Here is a 27,340-nt window from a genome sequence, read left to right on the forward strand (position 1 = left end):
CTCTCCGTCTACGGGGGCCTGCTGATCTACGGCGTCGTGGTGACCTTCACGAGCTACTTCGACGGCGTCGAGACCGACGCTCTCGACTTCTAGCGGGGCGGCTTCGAATTTCCCAAACAGGAAGTTCGCGCTCTCTCTGCTCGGCAGTGCATATAATACTTAGATTGTTACTATATCGGCTGGCACCATGTTCTGTACTTTTGACCACACGCTGGCTGCCGTGGACAAGAAGAGCCTGCGATTGGCGCTTTCGCAGGCGAGCCCTGTGTTCTCCGGCGCGGGAAACCGCCCCCGCTCCATGCCTCTGATCAGCAGCCGATCGTTCGTGGGCATGAGCTCGCGGTCGAAAAACGGGTGTGTGAGCTGTCGCAGGAAGAAAAAGAAGTGCGACGAGGCGTACCCCGTGTGTGGCCTGTGCGCACGGAGAAACACCCCGTGTGTCAGGAGAGATAGTACGACGACAAAGACGGTTGCCAAACGGAGCGTAAGGAAGCCCCAAAGCCGGCCCCCGCCCGCGCCAGCTCCCGTTTTGGGCTCCAGCGACCCGCTGGTGCGGATCGAGCCGCTCGACGCCAGCGAGGACGACTTTGCGCCGATGGACGAGTCGCAGATCGTGGAGAACCAGAACTTGCCCGACTCGGAGCTCGTCAAGCTGCTCCACCGGAAAGACACGCGGAAATTCCTCCGGCCTACCGTTTTTCACCTCTTCACAAGTAAGCTCTCGCCCGCTGTCACCGTGCCCTCCAACGTGCTCACACAGTCGCTGGACGAGACCGGCCGCTTGTTTCTGGACCACTACATCTCGTTTATCACCGAGGAAATCACGATCTGCCACTCGCAGGAGTCCAACTTCTTCTTCAGCTACATCCTGAGACTCGCGGCGCAGGACGCGGCCGTGCTCAACGGGATTGTTGCGTGGGGAGGCATGTTTCTGCTCGGCTCGCAGAACGAGGAGGCCCGCGCGTACTTTGCCAAGTCTCTGGCCCTGGTGCAGACCCGCCGCCAGCAGATCGCGGCCCGCCCGACGCTCAAAGACTTCATGGCGGTCGCAACGTGTTTCCTCGTGCTTGTCGGCGCGGAGGTCTCGACTGGCGACATCAAGTTCTGGTACCATATTTTTCTGCAGCTGCGCGACGCCTTTTCGGAGTACGGCGGGCTGCGCAAGTTCTTCGAGGACACCAGGCACGCGAACGAGGGAAAATGGATCATCTCCAACTACTTTTTTCACGACGTGAATGCCACCAGGACAGTGCTGTCCGGCACGCACGAGGACATCAACACGTACAGGGAGATATTCCACGGGCACAAGATCCTCGAGACCGACGAGTACGGTCTCGACCCGTTCCAGGGCTCTGCGGCCGAGCTGTTCCTCATCTACGGGGAGATCATTGACAAGCGGAAGGAGCTCAAGGATCTGGAGATGCGGATCCGCGTGCTGGAGCTGTCTGGCGACGAGGCTGCGACAAAGACGGCCGTCCTGCTGAGCCAGGAAAAGGAGGACCTCTGTCTGGCGTCGTTCGAAGACCTGGAGTCCCGGATTCTCCAGTCCAAGCCCTCGTTCAAGCAGCTGGAGGAAATCAGCGACAACCGCGAGCTGCTGACGCTGCACCTGACGTGGTTCGAGCTGCACCAGATCACGATGCGGCTGTACCTGCGCATGGTGGTCAAAAAGACCGACTTCCGCGACCGCGAGATCGCGGCTCTGCGCGAGCACGCCGGCAAGCTGCTGGATATTGTGATCGGCACGCGGATGCAGTCGATTCTGTGCCTCACGCTGATGATCGCCGGCGTGGTGCATTGCGACGCGGCGTCGCGCGCAGACATCACGGCCAAGTACGAGCGGCTCGTGCGCTCGTTCGAGGTGAAGAACGTCCAGAACTGCTGGCTCGTGGTGCAGAGGTGTTGGGAGATCGAGGACGAGCTGCTGCGGCGCGGCGAGCCCTGCTACGTTGACTGGTGCGACGTGGTGGAGGACTTTGGGTGGGAGTTCTGTCTGTGCTGATGCGCTGTATTTTCGTAGCACTACGTAATTTACTCGTCCTCGCCGTGGACGTTGCGGGCCTCCTGCATCAGCTCGTACAGCTGGACCACCTGCTCGTCGCTCATCTTGCTGAGCGCGTCCGAGGTGAGCTTGTATTTGCGCCAGTCGTCTTCTGTGTTCTTGGTGACGGCCTGGAGATAGTCCTGCCACGCCGTGAGGAAGCCCACGATCTGCAGCGGGTCCTCCACGTTGGCGTGTGCTCTGAACTCGGCCCGCACGTAGTTGTCGCCCAGGTGTCTTGCGTCGGGAGGCAGTTTGCGGTGCGAGCGCAGGATTGCGCGGTAGAGCGTGAGCGGCGGGAGCAGCGGCCGTGTGTCCCTGGCGGGTCTGCGCGGGCGGACCAGGCGCGGAACTGTGGTTCTCATGGAGAATTCAGAAATATCTTTTTTATTTTATTTTGTTCCTTTTATTTTTTTCATTATATTTCCCATGCTACTTCTCGAGAGAATTACAGACCTCGAGGTTTTGCGCTACGTGCTCAGCCACAACCACGGCACCTGGGGCGGCAATCTGGACGTGGACGAGTACGTTGAGCGGGAGCGGGTGAACTACACCCACCGGTTCTGCGATCTCTGGAGGGACGAGACCGTGGTCAACGGGACGTACTACTGGGTATTCAGAGATACAGCGCTGCCGAGCGAGAATTTCGGGGATATTGTGTGTGCTTGCGAGTTTCTGGTGCGTGACGCGTACTATTTCGACAAATCGCTCCACGGAAGCAAGTGCGTGGCAGTCGGGTCTGTCTACACTCTGGAACAGCACAGGAAAAAGGGGTATGCTACAAAGATGATGGAGCAGCTGGTGGGGAAGATGAGGGAGCTGTTTCAGGGAGAGCACGACTTCTCGCTCCTCTACAGCGAGGTGGGCGAGTACTACTCGCGGTTCGGATTCCAGAGCTACCACGTTCCTGTGGCCCTGCTGGAGACGGGCAAAAAAACAGAAATTCAATACTCGTACGTGACGGAAGAGAAGCTGCCGAAATTCATCGACCAGTACGACGCGAAAGTTCGCAGAATGGTGCAGGCGACGCCGGGGTCTGTGGCTGTGAAGCCGTCGGTGGAGAACATCGAATGGTTCCAGAACAGATCGATCCATTTGGCCAAGCTCCAGAAAAGAGAGTTTGACGGCAATATATTTGGCATACACATAGGAAGCGCTTTTGCACTGTGGTATTACGAGTTTGGCGAGGATCAGGTGACTCTAATCATGATCGATGCAGAGACGCCAGACCAGACACGCCAGTTGCTCGAGTGCTGCATGGCGGAATGCTCTGCAGTGAAGAAAATCAAGATATGGCACGACGACTTGGTATATCATGCAGGAGAAAAAGACGAGGCAGCCTTGGGGCTGGTGACCGAGCTGGGAGGAAGTGTGGGGCACAGAAACGGCTCGCTCTCTGCGCTGTGCATGCTGCATTCCTCCAGCCAGCCAGCGTGGGTCGCCAATGGAAAGTGGGCTTGGTATTAGTTCCATGTAAGAAAAGAATGCAAGGATGCTGATGCTAGTGGATGCAATTACTGGATCTTGAGACTGCTCATGAGAAGGCTGTGATGGAGCTCTGGGTTGTAGTCGTGTTTGTACGGATTATCAAACTCCATGAGGCTTGTGATCGGAGTAGTGTGCACGCTCGACGAAGTCGATTCCGAGTTGATTGGTGTGGAGGGGCTGTGGACGAGAGATGGCAGATCTGGCGCGTACGTGAGTTTGACATCGTTGGAAACACCCTTTTCGAGGTCCTCGGTTTGTTGTTTTTTAAGCAGCACGGGTTTCGAAGCCCTCCTCCTCCAGGAGGAGATCACCTTATAAATGCCAAAGAAACAGGCTCCCACCAGCGTCAGCAGGAGAAAATCCAGCGCAACCTCCGCGATACCATGGATCCCCGCGCCCTGGATACTGTGCTGGTCAACAAGGTAGTAATTAAATAGTCCCAGTCCTATTTCATGGACTGGCCTGAAGCCGGGCTCGTGGGCTTCCGGAGGGATCACAAGATACTTGTTCTTGAGATCCTGATACAGGTGTTCGCGAAGAAGCACAGTGTCGTATCCTGGTGGAGGAACAGCCATGGGTCGTCGAAGAGGAGAAGAAGGTATTAATAGTAGGCAACAGGGATTTTTCCAGCTTTTTTTTTCTTTAGAAAATTCCCTGCTAGTATGTACCACAGAATGAGAGATGCATGTAAGTAATCTATGCATATTGAAGGAACAAAAGTAACCTGTAATATCTTGGGGATAGTAAGCATTCTGGCTGTACCTGAACTCAGGAACGTACAAGAGGGCACCTCCCATGAGCACAGCTGGAAGTTGAGCCATGTCGCTCGACTGGATGCCCCTGTTCCTGGCAAATATTTACCAAAATTAGAATAGCAACAGGTGAGATTTGGCTCCCAAATTCGGAAAAGACCAAATAATTAGCCTTTGTTGATATTTCGCATATCTTTAAATAGCGATTACATCACCGGCGCGTCGATCGACGGTTTTTTTAGAATTAGGTATTACTTCAAAAAGCGATCTAATAATATTACTCACTGCTGTGCACATTGGACTCCAGGCTGGCCTTCCTCTTCCTCGTCGTTATCTTCGTCGTAGCTTCTGTTTCTACGCTGACCGTGCTTGATAGGATCCACGTCAGTCAGGACGCAAGAGTCGTCGACAACGGCATTCTTTGGAATGTTGAGCGCTGGTCTTGGGGGCAGAATCTTGGCCAGTGCTTCAAGCTGCTCCTCAGTAGCAAAGCCCTTAGGTGGGAAGATGACCTCAAAGTTCACAAACAGGTTTCCGTAGCCTCCGTGTCTTGGAATAGGCATACCCTTCTCCTCGATGACCTTCACGGAGCCTGGGGAAATCACCTCGCCAGGGATAATGTCAACCTTTAGGTACTCTCCGCTCAAATGCTTGATGGCAAAGGCACCTCCTGCCAGAGCGGTCAGCAGATCGATCTTGGCGTCGTAGAACAGGTCGTGGCCCTGTCTTCTGAAGGTATCATGTTTCTTTTCGTCGATCACGAAAATGACGTCACCCGGAATGATGTCCGGAAGTTGGTCTCCCTCGCCAGAAAAAACGACTCTTTGGCCAGCTTGCATACCTGGGTCGATGTGAACCTCCAAGATCTTTCTCTCGTTGCTGACCTTCTTACCTTTACAGGTCTGACATCTGTCCTTAGGCGAAATGATGTCTCCCTCTCCCTGACAAACGTCACAGGTGGTCTGGAATCTCTGGATCATAGGACCCATCTGTCTGGTGACGAACTTCATACCGGTACCGTCACACGAGGAGCACTTTTTCACGTCCTTACCGCCCTTACCCTTACAGGTGGAACATAGCACGGTTTTGTTCAAAGCCAGCTTTGTAGTCTTACCCTTGTAGAGCTCTTCCAAAGTGCAAGAAATAGTGTGTCTGATGTCTTTTCCTCTCTGAGGGCCGGTCGGACCACGCTGGCCAAAGCCACCAAACCCGCCAAAGAACTGCGAGAAAATGTCTGCTCCGTTCATGCCTCCCGCTCCTCCTCCGCTGAGACCTTCTTCACCATACTGGTCGTACAAATCTCTTTTTTCCGGATCACTGAGAATCTCATACGCCGCAGAAATCTCCTTGAACTTCTCGGCTGCCTCCGGGGAAGGGTTTTTGTCTGGGTGGTGCTTCAAGGCACCCAACCGATAAGCTTTTTTCAGCTGGGCGTCGGTGGCGTCGGGGGACACACCCAAAATATCGTACAGCTTAGTATCTTTCACCATGTCTGATTCCTCTTGATCTGTGGCAAACCTGTAGATTGCGGCTCTCTACTAGACTGTTAGTGCTGTATACGGCACTCCTAGCGATGTCAGTGGAAAATTTGCCCTTTAATAGGAAAAATCTAATAATCGGAGAATCCTAGACAAAATTTAAAAAATTTGAATTTTCTCGCATCGAGTCGTGTTTACGCGAACTTTTTTCTGGAAAAATCCAGGCTTGGTAGCAGGTTTATCTTCGTGTTACCACCGCCGCTGGGTGATCTCGTGTTGTAGCCGATTTACGGGGCAGTGGCGGCGGGTTAGAGGCTGGAGAAGCGGCGGGCGCGGGCCGCTGCAAGCGGTCTGGACGATTTTGGGGCTGCTGCTGCTGTTGCTGTTGCTTCTGAGCAGCAAGCAGCTTTCGAACTCGAGTGTGTACCATGGCCGCGTTTCGCGTAGAGCAGCCGTTCATCCACGCAAAGAAAGAGCCAACCAGGGGCGGCAACGAGATGAGCAGATCAAACAAGATATTGGCCTGCATTTTTGAGTAGGTTGCGGGATCAATGTCAAACGCCTGGCTGGCCATGTGGATCAGACGCGCGTGAATCGCGTACATCAGAAGCGGCCCGATCCCCGGAAGCATCACCAGAATCGGCCCCAAGCCTATCCCGCAGTCGATTGGATAGCATCCGAGGAAACACTTATCGTCTATCCATGCTCTTCTTTGTATTCGTTTCCACGCCTTTTTCTGCTCCTTTGTAGCGTTGTCAGGGAGTTTCAGTTTGCGCGTCGAGCCGTCGGGCAGTTCCTCGACAAACGGGTCTTTTGTCTTGATCTTGTCCCCGGCCAGCTCGTTCCACTTGTCTACCAGATCGTCGTAGAACGGTATGGACTCCAGCTGGTCCTGGATCGACTGCAGAGTGTTCTGGATGGCTGACATTAAAATGATGTTGATTCCCAAAAGAGTACAGTCCCCAAAGCACGACGGTGTAATGCGGTCCCGCTGTAACTGCACAGGTGCCTGGTTTGATTTTGCTACTTAAAAAAAAAAAACACAGCCTGGCTTTAGTTTATTTAACAAATGTCGAAACCTCTCGTCGAGACGCGGATCTGGATAGACGGCTGCTTTGATTTTGCCCACCATGGTACGTAGACGGCTATTTTGACTAACTCCAGGCCACGCAGGCGCAATGCTGCAAGCTCGGCAGCACGGGACCGAACTTTACGTTGGGGTCCATTCGGACGAGGATATTTTGGAAAATAAAGGACCCGTGGTGATGACGCTAGATGAGCGTCTGGCCGCCGTCGACGGGTGTCGGTGGGTGACGAAGTCCGTTCCCGGCGCTCCGTACGTGACCGATCCTGCCGTCATGGACATGTACGGGTGCAAATACGTGGTCCACGGCGACGATATCACGACGGATGCCAATGGAGAGGACTGCTATAAAGTTGTCAAGGAGCTGGGCAGGTTCATTGTGGTGAAACGCACACCCAACATCTCCACCACAGACCTGGTTGGCCGGATGCTGCTGTACTCAAAAAACCACCATCTGCCGCCCATTCTCGCCAAGGACTGGCAAGACTACGCTGCTGGACAGCCATCGCATCCTCTTCTTCAGCCCGACGCGGTCAGGCGTTATAAAGCCTATGCCACGTGCGAGGACGGCAAGAACCCTGGGGTAGCTGTTTTCGCGTATGCTACGGACACCGGCGAGGTCCACGAGCTCGTGAAGCCCAGCGCAGACAGATTTGCGTCGTCCAGGATATACTACATCGACGGCGGTTTCGATCTCTTCAACCCGGGACATATTGTGGCTTTGAAGAAGCTCAAAGAGCGCGCATCGGCTGACGGCGCGGCTGTGCTTGTTGGAGTCAACAACGACGAGGACGTCAATGAGCACAAGGGCATCAATTATCCTATCATGAACTTATTCGAAAGATCGCTGTGCGTGCTCCAGAGCAAATACATAGACGGGATTGTTCTTGGCGCTCCCTACAAGCCGACCAAGAATTACGTCCTCGAGTTCCCTGTGCCTGTGCTGAAGGTGTTCCACGGGCCCACCTTCGAGGATGAGGACCCCTACACAGAGATGCGAGAGCTCGGCCTCTACGAGAACCTGGGCAGCCACGAGTACGACAACATCTCGACCGAGGACATTGCGAGCCGTGTTCTGAAAAACAGAGCGGCGTACGAGGAAAGACAGCGGCGCAAGGGGTGGAAAAGCGAGCACGAGAGGCAGCTTGAGCAGCAGGAAAAAAAGCTGGGCTAGATAAAAATTAATATATTTGTCGATAAAAATAATATTTTTCAGTGTATGGGGAAGAGGATACACGGAGGAGGAGGCCAGGCGAAGCGGTTCAAAAGCGGCGTGCTGATCGAGCCAGGCCAAGTTGGCATCTACGCCTCGTGCAACAGGCACAAAGAGGGAGCTGCGGCCAAAGAGCTGAAGCAGCTGCTCAACGATAGATGGAAGGAGTATTTCCCGGTGGAGCAGGAGACTGACGAGGAGAATGAGAAGGAGGAAGAGTCTGTGGAAGACGCAATCAAGCGCGAAATTGATGAGATGAACAAGCAGAACCAGGACGCGAAAAACAAGGAGATCGTCAAGGAGATGAGCATCAACTGTGACTCGTTGATCTTCATCAAGACCAGAAGGCCAATTGTGCCCTCTAAATTCGTGACGCAAGTTTGCAGCGAGCTGTTTGACTCGAAGGCGAAGAACACGCGGTTTTTGCAGAAATTGACGCCGATCGATGTCTCGTGCAACGCAACAGAGACGGAGTTTCGCAAGCTGGCCGAAAAAGCGTTTCAGGGCCATTTTGACAACGACGAGTCGTACTCTTTGAACCTGATCAAGCGAAATTTCAGCATCATTGACAGAGACACGTTCACCTCGGTTGTGGCCGAGCTTCTGCCCGGCCATCGCCTCAACTACCGCACACCAGACAGATTGATCAACATTTTCTGCTTCAAAAATAACATCGGCATGAGCGTGGTGAACTTCAAGGACTACGACAGACTGTGCAAATTCAACCTGCAGCAGATCTTTGACCGAGTAAACGGACTGGACGGCAGAGAAGCAAACGAGGGGGCAGAGCGCGAGGCAGGAGCCGAATGAGTGCTTGCCACACCTCGCACCACCGGAGCACTTAAAAAAAATATAGCCCTGCGATGTTTTTTCGTGAAAATTTTTATGAGAAAACGGAGGTCCATTCGACAGCGGTGATTATTTGCATTGACCAATTGTTCCGCCTGAAGGCCGAACGCCACTGTTGACAATCGCATCTCGTTAAGTTTCAGCCTTGTATGAGCTACGAGTGGTCAGTCGTTTACTCATAACGATTTTCGCCGTCCTGTGATGATTAACCGACCGGGCGGACATACCAGTACCTGGCAGCCACATTTATGTAAAAGCGCTCCTCGTGTACAATTTTGGGGCGCCGGCTGTGAGGGAACTGCTGAAAGGTCGCAGATATCTGACGGACAGCGTGGCTGGAGACCGGTTTACCGAACCGATTTCTAGCCACGCTCCATTCTCGATTCTATGATGAGGAAGATATTCACACTGTAAGAGGGCCTCGGCTCGGTGAACGCAAAAAATATACTGATTTAATGACTCTGATGAATCGAGAATATAGTAGAGTACATAAAGATAAATCATTATCTATACTTTTGTCATACCTTCGTGATGTTTCTTGTGCGAGACAGGCTTGGTCGGGAGCCCGATGTACTGTTGATAATGTACGGAAATGACTTCCTCCCGTAATTCCTGTATTTCATCCCTGTACCGGAAAAGCTCGAAGTCGTCCAGAAACGTGCACGTCGTCGTTGTTGTGTCGAGCCTCCGTCGTTTGGAGGACTCGGTAGCTGGCGGAGAGAGATGCTTGCTTTTGCCCGCGGAATGGGCCTTTTTAAGCCACACATTGAGGTCGGAGTCGAGCTCGTTCCCAAGCGATTTGCGGGTGTCGAAGAGCTGTATTCTGAAGTTGAAGATCTGCTCCAGGTCTTTGATGCTGGTGTCAAAGGGGTCGTAGCGCGAATAGTGGCGACAACCAGACTCCATCATGGCCGGTAGGTTGCGGAGACGAAACACAAAGGAAACAAACGAACAATTTTCGTTGCCCGTCAAACATACTAAATTCGGAATTTCTCATCCGCACTCTCCTAGATAAGATAACAATTGAGGCCACTGCGCTATCTCTGGAATTTTTGTGCTGTGGCGGTGCGCGCTAATTTTAACAGAGCCGTGGATCGCGACGGCTTTTTTTCTCTTTTCCGGCTTATCACCCACTATCTGGATTGCTCGGCTCCACTATCGCTCGAATTGGAAAATGTCTCGCTATCGCCGTCCAGTTCCAGCCCGATGCCAGAGACGTGCATTCGCGTCTCCATGTCGCTAGTCTCTCGCTCTGCAGCAATCGTCTCTCTCCCCACAATATTATGCGACTCCGTCTTGTGGTTGTACTTCTCCAGCCCGCTTACGAAATCCACGAGCAGATGGATGGACAAAATCTCGAAAAATAGGTTCACCTGGACCATCCACTTTGGGTCGCGTGCCACCAGCGCCGACCCCATCACCTGCATCCCTGTATTGAAGAAGTAGCAGAAAAAGGTGGTCACCAGAAGCCCCAGATTTTGGAACTTGAACCGTCTGTCCACGCGGAGCAGCCAGAACAACATCACCAGCACCCAAATGTACACACACACGAGCGACGTGAACACGAGCACCGTCACATTCACCCAGTAGCGCACGTAGTAGTTGCTTTTTGTCGTTAAAAAATAGTGCAGCGAGATGAATACCACCACCAGCACCATGAACAGCGCGTTCACAACGTTGGCGGCCACCAGACACCTGTACATCTTGTTGCCGCTCTTGGCGGTTCTGGTTCTGAACTCCGACACCAGCCGGTCGCACAGCGAGTACCACGATACGTATGTGAGCGCTCGCAGAATGCACACTGGCACCGTGTAGTAGAGCTTGTTGAAGAGCCTGTCGATGACCAGTCTTCGGTCCTGGAAACAGCCGTCGAACTCTTCCTTCATCAAGGTTGTAAAGCGCACAAAGACGACCGTCGAAAAGACGGCAAGGAGCGTAGTGATCAGTTGCAGATGCAGAGGTCGTTTTTCTGTGGCTATCGACTGGATCAGAAAGAGAAGCCAGAACCCCACGGTCACGGTGCAGAGCACGAAACTGATAGCAATCACCGAGTCGTGAAAATCGTCTCTTGTCAGTGGCAGAACGGTGGATATGATGGTCGCCTGGTACGATGACAGATACTCGTTCAGAGCGGTCCAGTCGGAGGCGTTGGTGAAGTACAGCGACGGATACGTATTATCGACGAGAGTGCCGTCGCTCAGGTTGATGGTTCCCGGCTCCAGCTGGAACACGGAGAAATTTCCCTGGAATATACGGGCTAGGTCCATAAAAGGAGAATAAATAAAGTATTTTTTCAGCCTCTAGATTAAAGCTCATTCTATTATCTTAGGTGGCACTTTTCTCCCGCGACCGGCCCGACCGCGAATATTTCCTGCCCTCCTTCGGCGCAGGCTTATTTTCGAGCACGCGCAGATCAATGTTGACCACGTACGACCGTTTGGGTCTCTTGTAGTCGTCGTCGTAGCGGCCTGCGTCCGGCTCGCCCATCTTGAGATCGAGCTCCTCGATAGGCAGCGAAACGCGGAACTCAGCCATCTCCTGGAAGCTCCGCGTGCCGCGGCCCTTGCTGGTGATCATTTTGCTTTGTAGTTCACGCACAAACATGAAGTTGTTGACTCCCCGACGGTGGAAAGTCGACGAGAAGCCTTCTGGGTATGTGGAGATCTCCTGTCTCTTCGCTGTGCTGCTGCCCGAGGAGCCAAGATCTCCCTGTGGCGACGAGCTCGGGCAGTCGAAAAATAGCAGCATTTTCGAGTCCCTGCCTGTGGACTCGTTTGAGAACCTGTGCGATTTGTACGGTAGCTTCTGCTCGTTGAAGAGCTTGGCCACGATTTTGAACCGCACAAATAGGTCGTTTTCGGGCTGGATCTTGGACGACTTGGCATTTGTGTCTCTGACCAGATGCGTGATTTCGCCGTAGTCCTTGAAGGCCTGGTGGATTAGTGCAAGGCATTGCGAATGCGGCGTGTCGTAGGGAAGCGAGGCAACGTAGACCATGTACTGTGTGGGTTGCCTGATGATGATTGTCTTAATGTATTTGATGATTTTCGAATGTGTGTCCTGCTTGTGGAACGTTTGCTTGGGAAACCGCGGAGGCAGCGACACCTCGTCGCCGATCGACGGGACCAGAGCGTCCTCGTCAATTCTCCGGACGGCCAGCTCCGTGCCTGGCTCGTCTCCGTGGCATATTTTTGGCTTTTTGGTATCATCTGACGAGGTTGGGAGCGTTCCCAAGGAAAAGCCGTCGAACAGCGGGTCGACGTAGCTAGAGTTTCTGCTCGGAATCAGCGGTGTCGTGCCCCCGAGCGGGGTGGCCATGCTCGACACCGGCCCGTACAGGGACCCGCCGGACGGTTTGGGGTTCTCCGGAGCAAATAGGCTCAGTGTGAGAGGCGACGCAGGGAGCCCAGTGGAGTGCGATCTCCGTTCGCCGAGAACGGCTCCATTCGTGTCTTTGCGGGACTCCATCACAGGGCTGGGGAAAAACCGTGACATTCGGTGCGACAAAGGCGTGTCGTCGAGAGAGCCTGTGCTACCCCAGAAACCTGGAGTAACCAGTGACCCTGTGGACTGCGAGAGCGGATCCCACTGTTGGGACGAGCCGTTGAGCGATACGTGGCGTGACTCGGGCAGATTGATGCCCAGCAGTTCGGGCGAGTTGACGGCAGTGGATATTTCGTTGCTGAGGTCGTTCCACAGGTTATTATTAGAATCTTCCGGAATAGAATGGCCATATTGCAGCGGCGACGTGGCGTAGTCGTCGCCGCGGTGGTCTTTTTTCGCGCCCTCGGACAGCGTGCGGGCCTCGTGCGGGACAGGCCTGGGCGAGTGTCGCTGCGAGACGGATCGATTCCACACATTCGAGCCGGCAGGACTCGTGTTTGTGGACCAGATGCTGGATGCGGTAGCGGAGTGTCTAGTCAGAGTGAGTCCCTGAAACGATTTTTCGAGCCCATTGGGTTTTGCGCTGCCCACAAGATCGATCGAGGAGCCGCTTTCTGAGGAGGACGGACGAGCCGAGTAGTTCGTGCTGGGCGACGCCATTGATTGCGCGGAGGGGAGGTGTTTGAACGAGCTGCTAACGGATTCGGACTTGTGTCGCGACCTCAAGGGACTGGGGTCGTCAGCTTCCACATTCAGCTGCTGGAGAGCCGGATCGTAGTCCATCACAAAATTAAATACTGTTCAATTATTTTCTCCAGAGTCATACCCAGGAGGACTATGCGCACCCGTGCACCGGCGATGGTGCGGAAGGGGGTCGGACTAGAAAAAAATAAAAAACATTCATAAATTACATCAGCAACACGAGTCCAAGCTCTTGCTCTTATTTTTTTGTTTAGGTAAGACGAAAGACGGAGCGATCCAGACACTCATCCAGCTGCAGACAACCGCTAGCGTGTGCACACTCCGCCAAGACGTAAGTATTTTGCGCACCAGAGACCGTTCGACGCCCGGCCTGTTTGTGTTGGCTGGCAAAGTTTGCAGCGCACGGACAAGCCTGGCGGAGATTATGCAAGCATCACGTAATATGTGGGCCCCAGCACACTAACCTCCAGCAATGACCGACAACGCCAACAACCTGGGCAGTATCGACCCTTCGTTCCAGAAGATCATCAAGACGCAGCCCTCCGACGGGCAATTTGAGGACGAGGTGGCGGCCGCGGCCGCCGCAATTGCGGTCAACAATAGAGGCCCGGCAACGGAGGCCGCCCAAAAACAGGCGCAGGCCCAGTACCATGCGCAGTACCAGCCCAACGGCGGCAAGTCTGGCGCCAACAGCGGGCTGCCGCCTCCTCCGACGTCTGCGTCGCCACCCGTGCACAGCGGCTCTCCTGAGTCCGCCTCGCCGGGCCAGGACGAGAACGGCCGGCCCTCGTACCACGGCAAGCCGCTGAACCAGTCGAAGCGGGCTGCGCAGAACAGGGCCGCGCAGAAGGCGTTCAGACAGCGGAGAAAAGACCACATCGAGGAGCTCGAGAAGAAGCTTGAGCAGCACAGAGACTGCCAGCAGGAGCTCGAGAGCCTGCGCCAGGAGAACATCCGGCTCAAGGAGTACATTCTGTCGCTGCAGAGCAAGATCATCAGCACGGGCGATGCGACGATTGCCAACCCGCCCCTGGGGCTGTTTGGCAACAACACGCCGACAAACTCCTGAGAGGGTGATCTATATGTTGTTTAAGTGTAGTATAATGGTATTGCGTTTTAGTGTTTACAGTGTCAGAACGGCCGGGGCGAGAATCGCCCCGGGAAACCCTACAAACAGTGTACTTGCGCTAGCGTGCTGTCTGCGGGATTTCTCTTCGTTCTGGTCGATCTTTGCACAGAGACACATTCCCTCGGCACGTGGAGCTCCAAGGAAACTCAAGTTTGTGCGGATTTTCCAACAAATACCCACCGTCTGCTGACGCTGGGCATGCGTTGGAAATAGTTGGAGATAAAAAAAATTTCGGCTGGTAATTTATCCTTGTGTCTGTCTTCCTTTTGCCATTGTACAGCAATGAGACTTTTCGGTGGCCACAAATCGCGTTCCAACAGCTCGCCGCCGGCCCCCACGCATTCCGACTCGCCAGGCGAGCAGACGGACGGCGTTGCGCAGCCCAGTCGCGAAAACTCTGCCAGCCCTCGGCCTAAAGCCTTTGCCATGACCCATGTTGCGCGACGCACCTCGTCGCCGATCCGGATCTTCAGAAAGAGCTTCACCAAGGCCGTAGACGAAAACCCGCTCTCGGCGTCTGCGGGCAAGGCGATTGGCGCCACGACGCGGTCCGTGGAGGCGATCTCGGAATCGTTCACAGACAAGTGGAAACGATCTGTGGAAGCGATTTTGTCCCCCACGTCCCCGAGCGCCCCCACTTCCAAGACCGAGGACGAGGACTCCACGAGCACCAATTCCGAGATCGCGGGCGACTACGACGACGACGAGTTCGACCTTGGCCACGAGCCAAAGCCCCTGGTAGCCGAGGAGCCGAGCGTCCCACCTAAAAACCGGTTTTCGCGCGCTCACAGCGACGTCGAGTCGTCCATCATCGGCGGTCAGCCTGCGCGGCAAATCGAGCCCGACGAGGACAGCCAGGAGACGGCCGTGGAGGACGCAAGCCCGACACGCAAGGTGTTTTCGTTTTCGCTACCCTTTGGCTCCAACGGCCCCCACAAGCCGAGCCGTCTGTCCTCCATCCGGTCGGTTCTGAGCCCCACGCGAACTATCTTCGAGCCGGATGACAAGGAGCTGCAACGCATCGAGATCCGCCAGAAGCTGGCGCGACAGGAGTCAATTTCGACGGTTGAGGAGGCCATTTTGTTTGAAGACGTCACTAAGCTCCAAGACAACAAGATCGATGCGCTGTTCAAATCTCTCAAGCCCACGGTCAAGCTGCCCCCGAACCACGAAATGCCTGACTATCTGCGCATTTTCCACGAATTCGAAGGAGACGTCGTCATTCTGGGCGGCTACCGGGGCAGCATACTGCGGGACGCCCTGACCAAGCGACGTGCCTGGATTCCAGTGCTCAAGGCGGGCTTGAACATCAAGAAAATAGACCTGCTGTTGGGCCCCAAAGACGAGGACGAGCTGCACACGGAGGAAAAAATTTACGCGGACGGCGTTCTGTCGCACATCGGGCCGGTCGATATCTGCAAAAAGCTCATGACCACGCTGGACGCAAACCCAAAAGTCCGCGTGCACAACTTCGGCTACGACTGGCGGCTTTCGCTCGACATCTCGGCCGAAAAGCTGCACGCTCTGCTCAAAGACATCAAGAAACGGACCGGCAAGCCGGCGCTCATTATTGCGCACTCGATGGGCGGCCTTGTGGCACACGCGGCCATGCAGAAAGGCCCGTCGCTGGTCCGCGGAATAGTCTATGTCGGCACGCCCGCGCCGTGCTCGAATATATTGGGGCCGCTACGGTTCGCAGACCACATTCTGCTCTGCAAAGACCTGCTGACGTCGGAGGTGAACTTCATGATGCGCTCGTCGTTTGTGTTTATTCCGCGCAACGGCGAGCTGTTCAAGGACAAAAACACCGGCGAGCTGTACAATATCGATTTCTTCGACCCGAAAAACTGGATCGAGTACAACCTGAGCCCGATAGTCAGCTCCATCCGGCTAGCGCAGGAGGCAGGCAAGCCCGTTCCGCCGCACGTCAAGCAGCAGTCGCGGTTTGCGATCTCTTTCGACGAAGCCTACGATTACCTCTCTCGCACGCTCAAGCGCACCTCGGAGTTCCTCGATAGTCTCGAGTACGACGAGTCGCGCGAGTATCCGCCAATGGCCGTTGTCTACGGCAACGCTGTGCCATCTGTGCGCTACTCGCTTGTCGACGGCATCGACGATATCAAAATGGGCAACTACTACCACTTCTTCTACGGTCCTGGAGATGGCGTCACCAACCAGAAATGGGTCTTCCCGGAAAACAGAGGCTACCCGCTGGTCGGCAAGTTCAACTCCACGCTGGGCCACGTGGCCCTGCTGACCGATCTAGACTGTATCGGCAAGGCTATGCTGGCCATAGTCCGCGCCGAGCAAAAATGACGATTATCTCACGATGTATATTATGTATTATCAGTCTGCTTCTTCTGCGTACTTCACCACTAGCCACAGACTGCAGCTACTGCACTGTATTATGAGTTCGTACTGGCCGTCTTCCAGAACCGTCCCCTTGTCGAGATCGGCCTCGCTGAGCTCGAAGCCGCCCGGATATGTGCACCTCGGACAGCTCTTGGTCCAGCGCGGCTCGTCCTCGTAGTCTGTCATTTCAAAGTCGTCCAGCGAGTATGTTTCGAGGCCGTCGCCGGTCGCCACGCCCAGCTTGGAGAGCTCTTCCTGCCGCGCGACGTCGTACTCCTGTCGTTTCACGGGATCGACCAGCACCCGATAAGCGTCTGTGATTCTGGCGACTTCGCTGCCGCGGGTCTGCGTTCCCGTTTTGTCCGGGTGCGAGGAGAGCAGTCTACGGCGGTACGCCTCCTTGATCTGTGCCACAGACGCTGCCGGCTGCACCCCCAGAACCGTGTAGTGAGACTCCATGAGGTCCAGGCTGTGCTCTGAAAAAATTTAATTTATTTGATTTTATTGCGTATTTTTTTTTTTAAAATAAGCATGGACTCTTTTGTCGAGCTGGACGTCAAGACGGTCGGCGACGCGGCCGACTCCGTCGTGGTCAGCTCCTGTGTGAACGGCGTTGAGCTGCCAGATAACATGTCTTTCGACCTGTACAAACACAAGGACACCTACCTGGTCCACGGGGAGTCTGAAAGCCTGGAGTACAAGGGAGAAAGCATTGGGGACGACCAGACATACTATGTGGGGGTGTTTGATCCGCAGAGAAAAACGGTCGAGCTTCTGAGAGCGCCATTGGTGGCGACGCGCGTCTCCTCAAAGCGAAAGCCGTCGATTCCCAACATCAGACAGCTGGACGTCCAGCGAAACGTGCAGAGAAACGCTTTGGGCGAGGCCTTTGGTACGAAGAAGGCCAAGAAGGCCATTCTGGACCTCGAGAAGAACAAGATCGACGCGTCGAAGCTGGAGACCGAGCAGTCCGACATCGTCGACTCCATCAAGGTCAACACGTCGATGCTTCCGTCGAAAAGCGAGATGCTGGACGACCTCAACGAGCACAGAGTCACTCCGCAATTCGACGTCGAGGCAACCTCCGTCGACGACATCTATCCGCTCGAAAACATCATCTCCAAGAGAGAGCTGGCCAGCATCAGAGTCGACAGTTTGCAGAACGACAGCATCCAGGCCAAGGACAAGCTGGACCTGCTGCCGTACTCCAACTCGCGCTACCTGCTAAGAAAGCTCTCCTCCATCACCAAAGACACTCCCGACCGCAAACTCAAGCTGCAGATGCTGTATTATGTCTCGCTTCTGATGGGACTGTACGCCAATCGTCGCGTCCATGCCAAAGACCAGCTGATTGAGTCGCTCAACCAGCCGCCCGTGGTGCTTGTGGACTACGTGCTGAAAAATTTCAGCATCTTGAAAAAAAATAATAGGAGCTATCTGATCGACCCCAAGTGCGAGGACAAGATCCTGTGCTATTTGCTGGCGCTGATCCTCAAGCTGGATGAATACCAGGTGGAAGTGTCGCCTCTGGCACAGGAGCTGTCGCTCAAGCCGTCGAGGCTGACGTCGCTGTTCCGCTCGCTCGGCTGCGTCATTAAGAACGCGACGGCTGCGCAATGCGAGGCGTTTGGCGTGCCGAAGACGGCAGCCAGCAACTACAAAATCGCCACACTCAGGGTGCCGTTCAAGGCGCCAGAGCTTGCTAGACGTGGGGGGGCTAGAAGATAGGCAACTTCAAATTGAGTATTTGGAAAAAAACGTAGCAAGCGCATAAGATCTGGCTGCAGACGTGCTGTAATTAATACACCCATCAACCTCTTTATGTTTTGCAGAAATGTATCAACTATACAGAATACATTTGCCTCATTATCGTTGCAATATTAGTGCGAGCCGGTTTTGAGCCGGTCTCTTATAGAGAACACACACATGACCCAAGCCATCAGCAGCGAAACCGTGCCCACGCTCAAGTTCATTGTGAACATTGGGGTCCAGCCTCTGTACTCGAGCGCCATGACGACAGGGTCCGTGCTCTCCATGAAGACAAGGCCTCCGCAGAGCAAACAGAAGGAGGTGAGCAGCTCTGTGAACGGCCTGGATGGCTGGAACGACTGGCTCTTTGGGAAGAAGGTCATTAGCAGGAAGGTCACCAACCGGACCACGGACCCGTAGGTCAGAAGTGATCCCCACTGCACGTGGATGATCATGGACAGCTGGGAGGCCTGCTGGTGCTGCGACATCAGCAGCCCGGTCCAGAAAATCGTGAAGGCTGGGAACGGATTAGGACTGAATCCTGGGGTCACGTGAGCAGGCCGGTAGCTCTGGACCTGGAAGTCTGAGCCGACCTGAGAATAGAACTTCTCCAGGCGCCAGTCGGCGAGCTTCAGCTCGGCCACCACGCCGCAGAGGCCGGCGCCGATGAACAGGAAAGCGATCGACACGTGCTGCAGGTCCTTGGCCGTCCATGGGCCGCCTGGAGCAGCCAGATGCTCCAGAAACACGTTCGTGCAACCGTAGAACAGGATCAGCGAGCTCTCCACCATTTCCATGGTGATCATGCTGTTTTTGGGCTGGAGCCTGTACAGGAGCGACGTGCGCTTCTCAAGAGGCAGGATATACGACTTGTTCCAGGCCCAACCGAGCTTGGTCCAGGCGCCGCAGTATCTGGCCAGCGAGATGATTCCCAGTGTGAAGAAAACGCCGCCTTTGATGAAGTGCGCCAGCAGGTTGAACACGTGATTGCCCATGCCGATGCAGCTGAGCACAGCGACGCCCGTTGGAGCGTAGACTAAAAAGTAGGCCAGCATACCGTAATTAAGGACGTGGAAATTAAACGTCGAGGCCAGTCCGAAGACCGACACGAGTTTGGCGACGGGGCCAAGTTGGAACAGTCTGGCGAGCACAAAGTCGCGTTTCTGCGTGGGGGCGGCCACCGAGTGCTGGCTGTTCAGCGTGGACGAGCCCGGGTCCTCGAGATCGAACGAGTCGGCGCTCAGACGCTGCAGACGGTCGTCCGACTCGTACAGCGTGCTCGACGGCGACGCGAACCCGTTCAGCTCGCTCATTGGGATATCTTTACCCGGTAATGGCGCGTGCGTGGCCGGCGAAGGGCCCTCGAGCCATTTCTTGGCTGTGTAGACAAACGAGCTGAACAGGTGGATGATGACGAGGAGGAACAGGCCAGTGCTCATTTTCGAGTAGGCGTTGTTCGGGTACAGCTCCGGCGCGTTGCTGATGAAGAGCGAGTAGCAGAAGAGCGAGGCAATCACCATGGCGGACTGGACGGTCAACAATGGCAGAAACCACTTCGAGTTGACGTTGCGCAGAACAAGCACAAGCGGGTACACCAGGACGTAGGCGGCGTAGACGAGGCCGAGATGGACGTACAATTGCGACTTGTATGGGGTGTCGACAGTAAAGTAGGACGTGGTGTTGTAGGCCTCCCAGAACAATCTCTCCGCTGGAGTCAGTTCCGTCTCGAGGATAGGCACACCGTGCATGTGGTGGGCCTCGTGTGCAACGGGGACCACAGTGCTGAGGTCAAGGGGGGCAGAAAGCGTAGAGGTGGTGTGGCCGTGTGCTTCCATGTCCATAGCAAGGACGCTGCGGCAGGCCGCGACGGCCACTAACAGATTAATCCAAATGGTGTGCATGGGGAGAATGGGAGCTTGGGAGAAAGAATTGGAAAACAAGAGGTTTAAATTGCATTGGTACATATCGAAATCGGCCCACCACATGCTGCTAGCCCGAAACCCTCCCCAAAATTCGGATTTGAGCAGATCGTCTCGGAACAAAGCGGGAAACGCGAAACTTGGCTTTCCGGGGCATTCAACGGCCACCATTACGCTCGTCCTGTCTACGTGTCCGCACATGGCCTCTGAGAGGCCTCGGAAGCTAATCTAGCTCTGGAACCCTTCTTGAGCCCATATTCTTTCCAAGGTCGTGTGCCCCACCCAGATGCTCACCCCAAACGGCAAGAAGCGAGCTACAGCAAGTGCTAATTGCGGGCCCTGGAGCTGGGAGAAGTGGCCAGGTGGAAGCCCTGCCGCAGCCCAGCCAGTTCCGTTTGATCCTGCCGCGAAAGCGTGTCTCTGGGGCCAGATATCGGCCCTCGTCGACCCTCCCCTTTTCACTTTGACAGGAGGTATAGAAGCTTCCCGAATTTTTTAATCATTAGACCTGCATAAAATTCGGCGAAAATGTTCAAGGAGCAAACGGTTCGGTAGAAAATGGGAGCCGCTACTACCCAATGCGGATAATGAGCACGTTTTATTTTCTCGTCGATTAGTCATTGCAGGACACCTCTGCACGCGCAATCCGCGCACATCTCTACCCCAGAAACGCCGCTTCTTCCATTCGTTGCCATATCGCCATGCCACGAGGAATCCTGAAAAACGCGCCCCGCGACGCAGATTACTGCGCCGACGAGCCCGGCACGCTGAGCACGGACGCTGCGGAGTTCGACCGCAAGAAAGTGATCGAGAACACGCGCCTCAATTCCAAGCTGTTCCGAGACTCGTCCTCCAAGGGCGACCTGATCCGGTCCAAGATTCAGGAGCAGAAAGAGCGTCTGCAGCACGAGGGCAACCTGGAGCACCTCAAGTGGGACGAGAAGAACATACTGATCAACGAGCTGGAGAAAAGCGCAACCATGAAGATAGACGAGCCCAAGACTCCGTACGAAGGGGGGTTTGACCCAAATAACGACTACTACCGCTCGGACAACGAGGAGGACGAGGTGGAGGCGCTCGACCTGGGCGAGGGCGTCGACGACGGCGCACAAGTCTACAGCGAAGATAGAATCGAGGTTGTGGAACAGCCCGAGCATAAGTCTGAGTCGGAGCCTGAGTCGGACGACGAAAACAAGGAGCTGTCGCCGGAGGAAAAACACAGGTTGTTCGAGGAAAGACGCAAACAGCACTACCACTTGAAAGCAAACCCTTTGAAACAGCCTATCCAGGTCAGCGACGACGAGGAATAATAATATTAATATGCACTAGCCTCTCTTGATGGAAAGAATTGTATCTGCGTCGACTTTGGCGCTAAAGCAGAGCTTTTCCAGGCGCTGAAGCTCTTTCTCGAGCGCGTCGAAGTCGTCAAGCTCGTACGCCTGCTGCTCCAGCTCCCGCAGCCGCTGGCTGTACGTCTTGCGCCACCGACAGTACTCGCCGTACGTGCTGAAAAATCGGTCGCCCAGCTCGTCGCTCGAATGCAGCTGGGTGCTGCGGTCCACACAGAACCACTCGCCCGTCCGCGTCCACACAGACAGTCCTTGCAGGCTCTCACAAAGACGGCACTCGGCGATGGTGGGCATGTTTTTCGCGCTCAGCTTCTGCTCCACCGGCTCGATAGGAAACAACAGCTTTTGTATGGTGTCAGGAAGCCACCTTCCGAGATAGAAGTGGCTCAAAAAAATGCCGAAATTGGACACGTGGTGCTCGTTGTCGTGGTTGGTGGCCACCTTCGGGAAGTGGTGGTAGAAGAAGCTGTTTTTGTCCGGGATTTCATCGAGCTTCCAGAAATCCCTGAAAGATTCGTTGTGGCGGTCGAGACACCGGTGCAGCTTGAAGTTCGCCATCTGGAGATATCTCTGCACGCCTTCTGCCTCCAGCACTGGCGCGGACGCATTCAACGACTCGCGGTCGTCCTTCTGTAACGATAAATCATCAAACATGAGTCTGACTTTTTATCGGATACAACTTAGCAGATCCGACATCGGACGTGCGCCTGTGCCCGGTGTACTCCACGTGACTTGCGTTCACGTGAGGCGGCCGGCTGTGCGGGAAGTTTGTTACGAGCACTGTCCCTGTGGTTCGTCGAGACTTTGTGTCACGTGACCTGTCTTTTCCCCGGGCGCTGTCGGCGATCGCTAATGGCGGAGAAGATATAGGTAAGCGCGCTTTTCCCAGAATCAGGCAGACGTGCTGAAGACGTATGTGGGTGCGAATTTTTTCTCAGTCACATGAGCGTGATCTGACATAATAGTGATCGCGGTCTTGGAATTGCATGACCAAGACACATACAGAATGGACGTTCTGCCCAGACCAGTCCCCTTCCCTTGGCAGGCCAGCCAGATCTCCAGGACCCTGGAAGACCCTTTTTCATTGACGGAAAAAAGACAACGCTTGGTGTGGGGTAGCAGAACCCTGAATCGCAACATGGAGTAACCTGATCAGCCAGCCGTGAGGGGCGTGCTTGTCTTTAGGCAAAGCGGTCATGCGGGGATGTAAAAATATTATCCATCTTTGTCGGATCTTGCGTGGGTGCTGCATATCTATTGTTTGCCGTGTCTTGTTGCGGCGACAAGAATACGTATTTTTCAGTGGGGTAGCACGGCACCTGGGTCATTCGCGAGGAGACAGAACACGTATAAATACACCACTCCTGGCTTCCCCTGCTTCACCACTGCTCATCAATGTCTGAATCCATCCACTCGGACACAAACTCGAAAATCGAGGCCGTCAGCGACTCAAAACACTGGTGGTCCTCCAGGTTCTCCTTCAACAAGGACGACGCCCCTCCACAAATATACAACAGAACCCTGTTTCTGTCTATCTTTGTGTTTGGAATTCTTGGCTGCGCCAGGGGCTACGACGAGGGCAACATTGCCGGAACGGTGGCCCAGACCGCCTTTATCAAGGAGTTTGGGCTCAAGGACCCCAACAAGTCCGCCTCTGAGCTCGCCAACCTCAAGTCGAACATCACGTCGATGGTCCAGCTGGGCTCGATCGGCGGGTCGCTGGTGTCCATCTACGCTGCCGAGGCGCTCGGCAGAATCAGAACGCTGCAGGTGGGGTGCCTCGTGTGGGCCGTGGCCGCCGTCATCCAGATCACGAGCCACTCGATCGGCCAGCTGTACGCTGGCCGTCTGATCGAGGGGTTCTGCATCGGCACGACCGTCGTGTGCGGGCCCTGCTACATCTCTGAGTGCGCTCCCAAGGCGATCAGAGGAACGTGCAACAACATCTTCGCGGGCGCGGTGTATTTCGGCATCATGACGGCCTACTTCGCCAACTACGGCACGGCGCTGCACCAGACGGGCCGCCACCAGTGGATCTACCCAACCTCGCTGAAGATCGTGCTGGCCGGCTCGATCCTCATTCTGTCCATGTTCTTCTGCATCGAGTCGCCCCGCTGGCTCATCAAAAAGGGCAACATGGAGCAGGCGCTCATCAACTTCAGCAAGCTCAGACACCTTGAGCCAGACCACCCCTACATCCTGTCGGAGATCGCCGACATCAACGAGCAGCTGCAGGTCGAAAGAGACGCGATCCGCGGCACGTCGCTGTGGACCAACGTCAAGTCGCTCGTGACGGTGAAAAGCATCCGCATCAGAATGGCGCTGTGCATCATGATCCAGATCCTCGGCCAGTGGAGCGGCTCGAACGCCATCACCATCTACGCGCCCGAGCTGTTCGCCATGGTCGGCAAGTCCAAGCAGACCGACAAGATGATGATGACGGCGTTCCTCGGCGTCGTCAAGTTCACCTCGGCCTACCTCAGTGCCTTCTTCCTGATCGACTTCATCGGCAGGAAGAAGTCGCTCTACGCAGGCATCACGATCCAGCTGGTCTCGTCGCTCTACTTCGCCATCTACATGACGATCGTGCCGCAGGCCGCCGAGGAGCACGTCCACCTCACCGCATCGCAGGTGCGCGCCGGCAAGGGCGCGCTCGCCTCGATCTACTTCAACGGCATCGGCTGGACCATGGGCTGGAACTCCGTGCAGTACCTCTTCAACTCCGAGGTGCTGCCGCTGCGCGTGCGGTCGCTGGGAACCGCCGTCGTGATGGCGTTCCACTTCGCCAACCAGTACGGCAACTCCAAGGCTGTGCCTTCGATGCTGCTGGCCATGACAAACTACGGAGCGTTCTACTTCTTCGCCGGCGTGTGTCTGCTGGGGCTCGTTTTCTGCTGGTACTTCCTGCCAGAGGTCACGGGCAGGTCGCTCGAGAGCATGGAGGAGCTGTTTGCCCTGCCGTGGTACCTGATCGGCAGACGTGGAGCCCAGCTCGCCCCAGACCACTCCGAGGTCAACCGGATCCACTTCAGCCGCACGGGCCGCGGCAACGCGCACGCGGGCGACATCGACATCGTGATGAAGGAGCAGGCCGAGAACGTCGAGTACGCCGACGACAAGGTCGCCGACAGGGAGCTCGAGGAGGTGAGGTGAGAGTGCCATTTATCTTATTTATCTTATGTAAGCGAAACGAAAGTGAAAACGAAAATACGCCAGCCAAATAAATATTACCAGCATGTCCAACAACGTGTCCCAGGAGCTTCTGTCTATGGACTACGACACGTACGCGTCGGAGCTGTCGCCGCTGGAGATCGACACGCTCAAGCAGTACCAGAACCTTGCGCTCAACCTGCTGCAGCTGAAGAACGACATCGTCACGCTCAACAAGGAGGTCGACTCCACCTCGGACGGTCTGTCGCGCGGCGCGCTCACCAAGGACAGTCTTCTGGAAGAGCTGCGCGAGCTCGAGACCAAGATCTCGGTGATCTCCACGCTGTTCAAGTCCAGCGTGTACCAGGTGGTGGTGAACAACACCGGAGACCTCGCGCAAAATAACGAGCTCACTACGTCCATCCAGGACGACACCGTCTAGCTTTCTGTCTATGTATTTTTACACGTCGAAAATCACGATTTTCCCGTCGTTCCCGCACGAGCTGAACCGTAGCACGCCGTGGGCGTCCGTCTGGAACGGTCTGAGCACGTTGATCGTGTTCTGGTGCACCGTCAGCAGCTCGCCGCTGTGCGCATCGCTCGAGCCCTTGAGGTCCAGTTGTCTGAACAGGTTCAGCGCCGACTGGCTCTCGCTGCTGGTCTTTGTCTTCGTGGCCGGGTCGTCAATCGCGTACGTCTGCTGCCAGCCGCTGCTGTCTCCTTCGAACACGATCGGGTGGCAGTTGTGGCCCGCGGCAATCACCTTGGTTGGCGACGCGAAGATCAGCGTCCGGAACGGCAGGTACGACGTTCTGGCCTTGAAGACGCCCGCAACCTCCTGCTCGCCCGGGCCCGGGTACACAAAGTACACGGCCGAGTCGTTGCCGACGGCCGCGACGAACGAGCAGCTCGGGTCGAACTTGACGTCGTGCACCCACGAGCCCACGTTGTAGTCCAGACACAGCGTCTGGAACGGCAGCCGCTCGCCCCACACAGTGGCTGGCGGCTTCGTGTCGACGCCCTTGATGTACGTGGAAAACACGCGCACGTGCCCGTCGGTCGACCCGCACGCCAGCAGCACGCTGTTCTCGTGCCAGTCGAGCGACAACACCGTCGACTTGAGCGGTCTCTTGATGTGCTTCGAGATCCACCAGTCGTTCTCCACCTCAAAGTAGCACACCGCAATCACCCTCGCAGACGAGCCGACGGCAAACTTCGACCCGCAGGGGCTCCATTTCACAGACGTGGCCGCTCTGTTGATACGCAGCAGAACCAGCGTCGGCTTGTACTCGCCGCCCGCAGCGGGCTCCCAGACAAGCGCATTTCTGTCCTGCGAACAGGTGACGATCTTGCCGTCCTTGCTGATGTCCACCGCCGTGACTGTTTTGTCGTGGTGCTGCAGAACAGCGACCAGCTTGGGCTTGCCGGCAGCAGACAGGTCGTAGATCTCGACGTTGTTCTGGCGCGTGATGGCGACGCTCTTGCGGTCCTGCGAGAAGCAGTGGTCGTATATCGGGTCTTTGGAGAGGTTTAGCTGGATAAATTGACTCATTCAGGAGGAGCTCTCTACTGAGGTGGCGAAAATGATAATTGCGAAAAGAAAAATATTATTACGTCCTCGCCGGGGCACCCAGCTGAACAACTGGCAGCAGCGTCAATTGGTCTTGCCGGTGTTAGCTTGGCCCCTCCTCATACCGTACGTAGCCATACCAAGTAGCAGGCCCAACACGAACGTGAGACTCGGCCATTGGCCGACAAATATGGACAGTACGGCCGGGCCAGGACAGAACCCGCTCAGCCCCCAGCCGACGCCGAACAGACAGCTCCCGGCCACCAGAGGGGCGTCGATCTGGCGCGCCGTCGGCAGCTGGAACGATTTCTCCAGCACCGGCCGCGAAAGCCGTTTTTGCAGCCTCACCCCGGCAAATGCAACAGACAACGCTCCTCCCAGCACAAACACCAGCGACGGGTTCCAGTCGCCGGCCAGGTCCAGAAACGCGCGCACGGTGGCGGGGTTGGCCATTCCGCCAAGAATCAGGCCTATGCTGAACGCTAGGCCGCACGCGAAGGCTGCGATGTTTCTGAGCAACATGCAGACTAGTTTAAATTATTGGAATTGTAGAGGAATAATTTGGACGGTAGCAGAATTACAGACTGGACACTGTAGACAGAAAACGGTGTGTTAGCGTACAAAGGAGGCGCAAGTGGCTATATGAACACACGCATGGGCTCCCTGTGCCGGTCGTTTGGGCAGATACAGTGGCACCAGAAGCCCCGTTATAGATAACGGTGTGCCAGGGTAGCCGTTGCTATGCCCGCGCTGAGGAAACAGCCCACCGCCACCATCGACCGCGGAGACAGCCTTGCAAGACCCATCACCCCGTGCCCGCTCGTGCAGCCGCTTCCCAGCCGCGTGCCATAGCCAACAAGAAACCCTGCCGGCAGCAGCACGTACCACGGCGTGCTCAGCGATAGCTCGGGCCAGTCCCCGGTAGCGCAGCTCCAAACAACGGGCCCCGTCGCCAGCCCCGCCAGAAACGCAGCGTCCGGCCAGATGCTCTCCCCGGACACAACGCGGCCGATCATGCCGCTGATCCCAGCAACGCGGCCCAGCAGAAACAGATACGCGGTGCACGCCAGCCCAATCACTGCGCCGCCCGCCAAATTGCTCCAGTACTCGCTCTTCATGGTGGAATGATGC

General features: G+C 55.6%; 20 protein-coding genes across 20 annotated transcripts; 8 read left to right on the forward strand and 12 right to left on the reverse strand.

Annotated features, from left to right (window-relative positions):
• Positions 1–46: 46 nt before the first annotated feature.
• Positions 47–2,406, reverse strand: KL911_004066 (uncharacterized protein; the record flags this gene model as incomplete). Its single annotated transcript, XM_043199316.1, has 2 exons — positions 47–2,278; positions 2,383–2,406. The coding sequence occupies 2 exons, from the start codon at positions 2,404–2,406 to the stop codon at positions 47–49; spliced, it is 2,256 nt and encodes a 751-aa protein (XP_043053335.1).
• A 64-nt stretch (positions 2,407–2,470) lies between these two features.
• KL911_004067 (uncharacterized protein) lies at positions 2,471–3,508 on the forward strand (the record flags this gene model as incomplete). Its single annotated transcript, XM_043199317.1, has 1 exon — positions 2,471–3,508. One exon carries the CDS (start codon positions 2,471–2,473, stop codon positions 3,506–3,508), a length of 1,038 nt encoding a protein of 345 aa, XP_043053336.1.
• A 47-nt stretch (positions 3,509–3,555) lies between these two features.
• On the reverse strand, positions 3,556–4,104 carry KL911_004068 (uncharacterized protein; the record flags this gene model as incomplete). Its single annotated transcript, XM_043199318.1, has 1 exon — positions 3,556–4,104. The coding sequence occupies one exon, from the start codon at positions 4,102–4,104 to the stop codon at positions 3,556–3,558; it is 549 nt and encodes a 182-aa protein (XP_043053337.1).
• Positions 4,105–4,562: 458 nt separating this feature from the next.
• Positions 4,563–6,687, reverse strand: KL911_004069 (uncharacterized protein; the record flags this gene model as incomplete). The annotated part of the gene is made up of 2 exons (XM_043199319.1): positions 4,563–5,816; positions 6,016–6,687. The coding sequence occupies 2 exons, from the start codon at positions 6,685–6,687 to the stop codon at positions 4,563–4,565; spliced, it is 1,926 nt and encodes a 641-aa protein (XP_043053338.1).
• A 250-nt stretch (positions 6,688–6,937) lies between these two features.
• On the forward strand, positions 6,938–8,017 carry KL911_004070 (uncharacterized protein; the record flags this gene model as incomplete). The annotated part of the gene is made up of 1 exon (XM_043199321.1): positions 6,938–8,017. The coding sequence occupies one exon, from the start codon at positions 6,938–6,940 to the stop codon at positions 8,015–8,017; it is 1,080 nt and encodes a 359-aa protein (XP_043053339.1).
• Positions 8,018–8,062: 45 nt separating this feature from the next.
• On the forward strand, positions 8,063–8,866 carry KL911_004071 (uncharacterized protein; the record flags this gene model as incomplete). The annotated part of the gene is made up of 1 exon (XM_043199322.1): positions 8,063–8,866. The coding sequence occupies one exon, from the start codon at positions 8,063–8,065 to the stop codon at positions 8,864–8,866; it is 804 nt and encodes a 267-aa protein (XP_043053340.1).
• A 401-nt stretch (positions 8,867–9,267) lies between these two features.
• Positions 9,268–9,814, reverse strand: KL911_004072 (uncharacterized protein; the record flags this gene model as incomplete). The annotated part of the gene is made up of 2 exons (XM_043199323.1): positions 9,268–9,290; positions 9,430–9,814. The coding sequence occupies 2 exons, from the start codon at positions 9,812–9,814 to the stop codon at positions 9,268–9,270; spliced, it is 408 nt and encodes a 135-aa protein (XP_043053341.1).
• Positions 9,815–10,186: 372 nt separating this feature from the next.
• KL911_004073 (uncharacterized protein) lies at positions 10,187–11,172 on the reverse strand (the record flags this gene model as incomplete). Its single annotated transcript, XM_043199324.1, has 2 exons — positions 10,187–10,630; positions 10,714–11,172. 2 exons carry the CDS (start codon positions 11,170–11,172, stop codon positions 10,187–10,189), a joined length of 903 nt encoding a protein of 300 aa, XP_043053342.1.
• A 58-nt stretch (positions 11,173–11,230) lies between these two features.
• On the reverse strand, positions 11,231–13,072 carry KL911_004074 (uncharacterized protein; the record flags this gene model as incomplete). Its single annotated transcript, XM_043199325.1, has 1 exon — positions 11,231–13,072. The coding sequence occupies one exon, from the start codon at positions 13,070–13,072 to the stop codon at positions 11,231–11,233; it is 1,842 nt and encodes a 613-aa protein (XP_043053343.1).
• Positions 13,073–13,463: 391 nt separating this feature from the next.
• Positions 13,464–14,060, forward strand: KL911_004075 (uncharacterized protein; the record flags this gene model as incomplete). The annotated part of the gene is made up of 1 exon (XM_043199326.1): positions 13,464–14,060. The coding sequence occupies one exon, from the start codon at positions 13,464–13,466 to the stop codon at positions 14,058–14,060; it is 597 nt and encodes a 198-aa protein (XP_043053344.1).
• Positions 14,061–14,402: 342 nt separating this feature from the next.
• KL911_004076 (uncharacterized protein) lies at positions 14,403–16,436 on the forward strand (the record flags this gene model as incomplete). The annotated part of the gene is made up of 1 exon (XM_043199327.1): positions 14,403–16,436. One exon carries the CDS (start codon positions 14,403–14,405, stop codon positions 16,434–16,436), a length of 2,034 nt encoding a protein of 677 aa, XP_043053345.1.
• A 30-nt stretch (positions 16,437–16,466) lies between these two features.
• KL911_004077 (uncharacterized protein) lies at positions 16,467–16,931 on the reverse strand (the record flags this gene model as incomplete). Its single annotated transcript, XM_043199328.1, has 1 exon — positions 16,467–16,931. The coding sequence occupies one exon, from the start codon at positions 16,929–16,931 to the stop codon at positions 16,467–16,469; it is 465 nt and encodes a 154-aa protein (XP_043053346.1).
• A 72-nt stretch (positions 16,932–17,003) lies between these two features.
• KL911_004078 (uncharacterized protein) lies at positions 17,004–18,200 on the forward strand (the record flags this gene model as incomplete). Its single annotated transcript, XM_043199329.1, has 1 exon — positions 17,004–18,200. The coding sequence occupies one exon, from the start codon at positions 17,004–17,006 to the stop codon at positions 18,198–18,200; it is 1,197 nt and encodes a 398-aa protein (XP_043053347.1).
• Positions 18,201–18,352: 152 nt separating this feature from the next.
• On the reverse strand, positions 18,353–20,311 carry KL911_004079 (uncharacterized protein; the record flags this gene model as incomplete). The annotated part of the gene is made up of 1 exon (XM_043199330.1): positions 18,353–20,311. The coding sequence occupies one exon, from the start codon at positions 20,309–20,311 to the stop codon at positions 18,353–18,355; it is 1,959 nt and encodes a 652-aa protein (XP_043053348.1).
• Positions 20,312–20,426: 115 nt separating this feature from the next.
• KL911_004080 (uncharacterized protein) lies at positions 20,427–21,450 on the forward strand (the record flags this gene model as incomplete). Its single annotated transcript, XM_043199332.1, has 2 exons — positions 20,427–20,582; positions 20,758–21,450. 2 exons carry the CDS (start codon positions 20,427–20,429, stop codon positions 21,448–21,450), a joined length of 849 nt encoding a protein of 282 aa, XP_043053349.1.
• Positions 21,451–21,465: 15 nt separating this feature from the next.
• On the reverse strand, positions 21,466–22,574 carry KL911_004081 (uncharacterized protein; the record flags this gene model as incomplete). The annotated part of the gene is made up of 2 exons (XM_043199333.1): positions 21,466–22,151; positions 22,493–22,574. 2 exons carry the CDS (start codon positions 22,572–22,574, stop codon positions 21,466–21,468), a joined length of 768 nt encoding a protein of 255 aa, XP_043053350.1.
• A 364-nt stretch (positions 22,575–22,938) lies between these two features.
• On the reverse strand, positions 22,939–24,651 carry KL911_004082 (uncharacterized protein; the record flags this gene model as incomplete). Its single annotated transcript, XM_043199334.1, has 1 exon — positions 22,939–24,651. One exon carries the CDS (start codon positions 24,649–24,651, stop codon positions 22,939–22,941), a length of 1,713 nt encoding a protein of 570 aa, XP_043053351.1.
• A 73-nt stretch (positions 24,652–24,724) lies between these two features.
• On the forward strand, positions 24,725–25,081 carry KL911_004083 (uncharacterized protein; the record flags this gene model as incomplete). The annotated part of the gene is made up of 1 exon (XM_043199335.1): positions 24,725–25,081. The coding sequence occupies one exon, from the start codon at positions 24,725–24,727 to the stop codon at positions 25,079–25,081; it is 357 nt and encodes a 118-aa protein (XP_043053352.1).
• Positions 25,082–25,099: 18 nt separating this feature from the next.
• On the reverse strand, positions 25,100–26,191 carry KL911_004084 (uncharacterized protein; the record flags this gene model as incomplete). The annotated part of the gene is made up of 1 exon (XM_043199336.1): positions 25,100–26,191. One exon carries the CDS (start codon positions 26,189–26,191, stop codon positions 25,100–25,102), a length of 1,092 nt encoding a protein of 363 aa, XP_043053353.1.
• Positions 26,192–26,293: 102 nt separating this feature from the next.
• KL911_004085 (uncharacterized protein) lies at positions 26,294–27,327 on the reverse strand (the record flags this gene model as incomplete). Its single annotated transcript, XM_043199337.1, has 2 exons — positions 26,294–26,684; positions 26,990–27,327. 2 exons carry the CDS (start codon positions 27,325–27,327, stop codon positions 26,294–26,296), a joined length of 729 nt encoding a protein of 242 aa, XP_043053354.1.
• Positions 27,328–27,340: the final 13 nt, after the last annotated feature.

The sequence above is a fragment of the Ogataea haglerorum genome, assembly GCF_019207285.1.
Source record: "Ogataea haglerorum isolate 81-453-3 chromosome Unknown 81-453-3_NODE_11_length_416158_cov_97.210077, whole genome shotgun sequence".
NCBI classification, from domain to species: domain Eukaryota; kingdom Fungi; phylum Ascomycota; class Pichiomycetes; order Pichiales; family Pichiaceae; genus Ogataea; species Ogataea haglerorum.